The 6809-nt window shown below is 38.5% G+C and overlaps 1 protein-coding gene across 1 annotated transcript; it reads right to left on the bottom strand.

Moving 5' to 3' along the window:
* Positions 1–67: 67 nt before the first annotated feature.
* ankrd54 (ankyrin repeat domain 54) lies at positions 68–6578 on the bottom strand. The gene is made up of 8 exons (XM_038268223.1): positions 5907–6578; positions 4350–4397; positions 4163–4261; positions 3984–4055; positions 3759–3806; positions 1933–2057; positions 1715–1822; positions 68–1565 (listed from the first exon to the last, which is right to left on the bottom strand). Exons 1-8 carry the CDS (start codon positions 6304–6306, stop codon positions 1491–1493), a joined length of 975 nt encoding a protein of 324 aa, XP_038124151.1. The 5' UTR covers positions 6307–6578; the 3' UTR covers positions 68–1490.
* Between the last annotated feature and the right edge of the window lie 231 nt (positions 6579–6809).

Here is a 6809-nt window from a genome sequence, read left to right as displayed (position 1 = left end):
TCATAGATAAATGATTCACTTATAAATTTAACACAAAAAAATTCACTCAAAAAAACGAAACCCAGAATAATAGGCAACATACTGATTTATTGGTTCATGTTAAATTCCAACAGTAAGCACATTCTTTACGACACGTTTCACAGAGATTTATTGTGCACATATTTGAAAAAAAAAAAGTAAGGCAGTACAACAAAGCCACTTGGAGAAGAAAACTAAAAAAATACTTCGGTCAAACTGCAAAACTGTGTCCTGTAATTATCACAGTATATCCAGTGAATAGAAGGCAAAAAGAGAATGTGAAAACATTTCAATTAAACAGTCTTACACAGAGAAAAAAACAAAACAAAAAAAAAGTGGTTCCAACTGTCTGTATTGCACCAAATTCTTCTTCCCATAAGTTTTTATCTGTCCAATTGAAGCTGGACTACTTTGTCTTAGAGGAAGTTGACTACCTGTAGACTAAAAATCTAATCTTTTTTTCCGATTTGCAACCGATAATTATGGTAACGCTAACAATGCTCTTGGATATAGGAAGGTGTTTTTATTTCTGAGATGATGACTCAGATACTATTATGAAGAGAAAGTCTTGTTGTGGAAAACGCTGGATTTGGAAATGTGAGAGGTCTTCTGAAAATCTTACTAAAGTTTAGGATATAGCACACATGGCGATTCAGGTTAGCAATGCTAAATACGCTCATTACTAGTGTGGGATGATGAAAAGAGATTAGAGATTAGATTTTTCATTATGTTGTTAAATAATAATGGCTTCCGGTTTATCTGCAGAGCTAAGTAACACTTACTGCTGTACCTTTCTCTCTCACATACACCTCATGTCTCGGGCTCTAATACAAACATGATGAACGATCAAAGAAGGGGTCGTAACCATAGTACCAGAAAATGCATAAATGATTTAACAATTAACAACCCATCTGGTATTATATCAAAAATTCTTTCAGTAAATATTACCTCTGGAAATGTATATAGTGATTGCAGCTCATGGAAGAGAGAAAAAGTGCTGCATTCTTATATTTTGAGCTTTGCTGTCGTTTGCTGTTCTTTGTACACATACACAGTCCAGTAATGACCAAAATAATTTAAGCGTTAGATTTGTGGTGATACAGAAACAGCTGTGTTTTTTTATTTACAATAAAACTTATTATTTTGTTAGGATAGTTACATTTTACAATGTATCCAAGTATTAGGATAAATATTGTACTTTGAGAGAAACAGAAATGTGTATATCAAACCAAATTAAATAGCTGTTTCAGCTCTTTTTTTATATTCAAAGCTGATATCAGCACCAGAGGTTTTGCTCTGACAGTTTTCTTGCTGCAATAAAAAAAAAAGGCATAGAGCTGTTTTCAACTGCAGTCTCTTCAATAAATACTGACAGCCATTCCCAGTCTGACAGTTGGACCTGTGCTCTCTGGCTGTACCCAGTAAATCAAAAGCTTGGCATATTTAAAACGGAGCAGATGTCAGTTAATCTTCTACCTAGAATCCAGGTCCTGTTTCTGTAGACTAAGCGATGTAAAACTGGCCAGTAAATCTGTCACCTCATCCACCTGAGCGAGGAAGCAAAGAAAAAAAAGATAAGTATCGAAGCAAAAAAAAAGAAAGATAAAAAGAAAATGTTTATAATCAACAGAGTGAAATGAAAGTCAAACGCACACAACAGAACCCCTCAATCATCTGGGGTCTGTCTAATTGTCACCTGCTCTCTGGTGCGTGTGTGCTGTAGTCGTGTAGAGATGTGATCCAGTCTCTCTTTAGCTTCACTTTCCCCCATTAGGTTCAGGTACTCTCTGAGCATTTGAATTATCTGGAGGTGGAAATGACACAGAATCGCATTAAATGATAAAGTCAACTCTATTGGAAAAGCAGAAGAAGCCCCCCAAACTAATATACAAACCCAGCTATGGCATCAAGTACCTGGGTGACTTCTCCTCTGAGGGTCTCCAAGCTACGGGATTCTCCTTCCTGCAAAATGTTCAGCTTGGAGCGTGCCAAATGCAGCGGGGTCCGCCCTGCACGGTCAAGAGCATCCACACGAGCTCCTTAAGAGAGACAAAAAAAAAAAACTCTACTTTAGACACGAGAATCTGATTGATTTACTTAAAAGATTTTAACACTTTAGATGCCATTTGATGTTTTCATTGAGAAAACAAACTGTTATTAAATGGGAAACGAGCAAAATTTCACCACCAGATGGGCAGTTGAGCACCAAAAAAAGATGTGTGGCAAACTGTGTCTCTCTCTTTAGCTCTACCTGCACCCCCGTCCATTTTATCCAGCCCCAGTTTGGAATGAATTATGTTCAGTTTTAGTTGCAAAGAACACACTTTTGAATGGAGATTAAAATTTTCTTTTTTTTTATTTCTGTTTTTCAGATTGAGACAAACAAATGTTATTCTTTTCCCAATAGCATTTTACAGATCACATTCTTTTTACTTCTTGGGGTGCACTTTTGTTCTGGTGTAAAAAAGAATAGAAACATTCCATGTCTGCATGGAGCGTCAAAAATGATACTTTCTATTATAATTGAAGTGAAGAGAATGTGATCAGTGAAACACAACTTGAAAAAAATTCTATCACTAAACTCAAATTCCAAAACAGAAAAAAAAATTTAAATAAGAAAAAAAATTTCAAAGAAAAAGAACAGAACATTTTTGAAAAAAATTAAACGTATAAAAGAAAAAAGGAATCTGAGAAAACAGTAACGTTCCTCTAAAAACCTTTTTCAAATTAAATTTCAAAGTTTTTCAGAGTTGCTTGTTTTTAAACTTTCCTTTACAAAATGTGTTTTTATCCAGCTAGGAAAATAAAAATATAAATAAATAAATTAAAAATAAATTGTACTTTTGAAAAATCCATCATAATAAAAACATGTTTAAAATAAATATATGTAAAACATATTAAAAGCAATGCAAAAATATTAGCTCAAGAACAATAGGGCCCTCCCTCAATCATTTTTAAAACTAAATGTTCTTTTTATTTTTGTTCAGTTCTAAGAAATAATCCAATCATTTCCAGATTTTTCAACACTTTTCTACACTGGCCCTGAGCTGTGCAGCAAGAATGACCCTGATGGCGATTTTTAGCCGACTGTAGGAATGTTCTAACCTGACTCCGCCAGATGGATTTGCTCCGCATATCCATCTGGAAACCTTCCATTGAAGTAATTTTGGGAAGGGGCGAAAATACTGGTTAGCTGATTGGCCTATGTTGGTGATAGACGGGCCAAATAAACCAATCAGATCAACGAAGCATATGACGTAACAGAGCGATGACGAAAACACAACCACAAGCCAGGCTACTCTTGCCGAAACCAGTCGGGAGAAGAAATACTCTGTAATTCAGATAAAACTTGCTCGATAGCCACGCCAACACTAGTTTCATCGGCTGAAGCCGCCATGTTCTTTAGACTGAACTGTCGCGCTTCTCGTTGCGTCACACCTCAACCCGCCTCAAAGCCAACGCTGACTGGACGTTCGTTTGGTGACAGCTCCAAATTTTGTTTAACGGAGAGTCTCCAGACTGATCTGCGAGTGAAACCTTGAAAGCTCGCGAGATCAGGATGGTCTCACGAGGCTAGGAATGTTCTCCATCTGAAACCTTAATGGTCTTAACAGGTTTAACTGTAATCATGCCAAGGAAATTGTCCAGCACAATCGTAGCAATTTCCTGAAAATTATCCAGATTTTCAGTTTTCTACAAAGTAAAACTGAAGCATTTAACTCCTTTCCAAAAAGTCTTACCTCCTCTGAGCAAGGTGGTGATTACAGGGACATGGTTGGTACAAGCCGCTGCAGGAACACAAAAGGAAATCAGATAAAGTCTGAACCCTCAGAAACAAAAGAACACTTCCAAATACATAAGGTTTAGAACAACAGCACTGCTTTGTCATTTCATGTAAAAGTTGACCTTTAAGAAAGCGACCACAGTAACTACAGCTTTTACAGGTCAGGAGGAGAGCCGCTTACCCAGGTGCAGAGGGGTATTTCCCAGGCTGTCTCTCTGGTTGGGGTCGGCACCATAACTCAACAACAGCTGCACTAAAACAACAGAAATATGAGAATGAATTTACATCTTTATTTGCTCTCCATCATGTAATCAGCAAACAAAAGTATTTAAGTGGCAAATAAAGAAGTTGTCAAACTACCAATGCTGTCGTTGCCATTGCAAGATGAGAAGTGTAGGGCCGTCCTTCCTTTGTCATCTGCAGCACACGGGTCTGTGTCATCCTGCAGGAGCTTCCGAACTAGAATACAAAAGTAAAACACACACTTAAAAAAACCTTAAACATTATTTTACACCGCTTCCAAAGCATTCAAATGTATCCCTCCTACCTGTGTCGATGTCGTTGCTGTTGGCAGCTTCCCTCAATCTTTTAGCAGCTGTGGAAAAAATAGAAGTAAATAAATGCTCAATTAAACAATATGACTGGATAATAATTACACATATATAAACGTTACTGTATGTATTAATAACCGATAATTAAAAAAACGCAACTTTTTCATTCAATAAACGAAATAAGGGTTTTTGTATTATTTTGTAGAAAGAGTTTCAGCTTAGGTTATTATTGGAAGTGACTCCTGATGGTGGATGAAGCTGTTTGATTCATCTGAGCGCTACATCAAAGGGCTATTTCAATGTTTAAGTGCATCTGAATGCATTTCAGATTTAAGGGGCTCCGGCATTGTGGTGGCTGGGGGACTTCATCGGGGCTGTCTCTCCTCCTCCTTTGGTGCAGGTTGCATTTCCTGGGCTGGCCCCTCCTTGGTGCCTTCGCTCTTGGGGTCCCTTTGGGCGTCTGGGGCTTTGGGTCTCCTGTGCTTAGTTCCAGGTACTCAGAGATTCACTTCCATACAGAAAGCCCATATTCTTATCTTCAGGTAACGCAGAGTACATGTCCAATTAAATAATACTACTTCAGCGATAGTATCTAGGTGTTACTTTATTGTATTTCTCGTACCATGTCTGTTGGTTGTGCTGTTCTTTTTCCATCTCTTTGCAGGTGATGAAGCAGACTGAACATGTTTTATCATTATCTCCCTTTTATCTCCTCTTTCTTTCATCTTTTCTCCTTTTTTCTGTTTTTCCTCTTCTGTTCTACTTACATTGCAGTGTCCATATAATCTGTAAAACTCCCTGCATAATTATAATAAAGCAATTTATTTGAAACATGCGGAACACTATGACGATAGCCCTACTGCTCCACTTGTGAAAGTAAAATCTGTTGGGCTCTTATCGACATCAAGACAATTATTCTTATTTCCACATTGCCAGACTGGACACTGTTAAAAAAAAACACATAAATAAACTAGGGTATTTTTTAATTAGTGCAACTTAAAGTGGGATCACTACTTGCCATAAACATGTAAGTAGGACATTTTAAATTGAAAAGCAGGACAAAACAGCAGGTAAACTGATTTGCCATTGGATTGCTGTAAATGAGGGTGATTTTAGCCTTTTTTCTTACTTAGTTCCTCAAGGATCATAGTTTTTTTGAAGAAAATTATCAATATTCATTAATCTTGTGTGGATATCAGTAAAGCAGTTGTTATCAGAGCACAGTCTGTCCCACAGCACAGTAAATTGCAATGCTTGTTACAATTTAACCTAGATATGCAAGCATGTAAATATTTTCTAATATCTGTAACTGTTTCCTGATTTCAGTTATATAATTAAAAAGAAACAAGAGTTTAATAATAATATCCATGAATAGCAAAGTTTCTCTTTGATCGTTTCGGATATTTTTCAAAGACAGATTGGTTTTATTTTGTGGATCCAACGCGTTTTTAGTTCCGTGTTTAAGGTAAGGCGTTTTTTAGGTTGTTTTGGTTCTAGTGGGACTCTATTAAACCAGGACTAAAGGTAATTTGCTCAGAGGATTGCCCACCTACCGTAAATGTCTTTCCCAATGGGAGCGAGGTTCCGCACGGCTCGTTGGTTTCTCCTGCTCCTGCTCACCGCTATCTTTCCCAACTTGCTCGATTCAGCACCCGGATCAAACTCGCCTCGCCCCGGCGCCCATAAAATGTGCAAGTACCTGAGCTCTTTGTCGTCTCTCGGTCCGACTCGACCCAACACCATTTTTCCTTCCCCTATCCCACTGATTCCGAACCCCACCGATGCTGCTGCTGCTGCTTCTGAGCCCCCGTCCTCCATCCCATCTGCGGCGCTACGCGGCTGTGCGTCCACCTCTTCCCGGATTTCACCTCCAGGTCTCTGCCCTAGCATGTACTCCCCCTCAGAAGAGGATCGGTCATTTTCTGAAACAACGACAGGGCTCCATCCGTCCATGTTTCACAGTCACATAGGTAGCTCCGTTTATGACAGACTATGGTAAGTTCTGCCAGCGCTTGGAGGAAACACGGCTCTCAGGAGAATATAGTCGGGGCCATCAATGTATCATAACCGTTGTGTTGGGAGCCATTGCACGAAGCTCTCATGGTAAAGCGGTTCCTCGTAGATAACTAGAAACTACAGTAATAACACGAATTCTTCGCCTCCTCGATACCAAGATGTCAGCTATTTTACAATTTACATCCAGTTAGAGCCAAGTAGTAAAAGAAGCTATGATTGCACAGCGGTCATCTTCAGAACAATAACAGCCAATCAGACTCCGTGATGTTTATATGTGGGACTCCAATCGCAACGACTCAACAAAGCAGCCAATCAGAAGGCTCCAGCGGTTAACCAATGAGCTGTGTGTACGGAGAGCGTATGAGTTGACCGTACGTCAACGTGTTCGCAACACTGAAACGACAATTTTACACATACATTTAAGGTTTTATTAAATTAAT

The sequence above is a fragment of the Cyprinodon tularosa genome, unplaced genomic scaffold (genome assembly GCF_016077235.1).
Source record: "Cyprinodon tularosa strain WSP-4 unplaced genomic scaffold, ASM1607723v1 ctg699, whole genome shotgun sequence".
NCBI lineage: Eukaryota > Metazoa > Chordata > Actinopteri > Cyprinodontiformes > Cyprinodontidae > Cyprinodon > Cyprinodon tularosa.
This window is presented reverse-complemented; position numbering and strand designations above follow the sequence as displayed.

Bases quoted from the DNA above. Each gene is read 5' to 3' on its own strand.
- ankrd54 (XM_038268223.1), bottom strand. From the start codon at position 6,306: ATGGACGGATGGAGCCCTGTCGTTGTTTCAGAAAATGACCGATCCTCT. The intron at 4,056-4,162 runs GTAGTTTGACAA...CTGTTGTTTTAG, and splicing joins CAATGGCAACGACAGCATTG to TGCAGCTGTTGTTGAGTTAT. The intron at 3,807-3,983 runs GTAAGCGGCTCT...GTGTTCCTGCAG, and splicing joins AAATACCCCTCTGCACCTGG to CGGCTTGTACCAACCATGTC.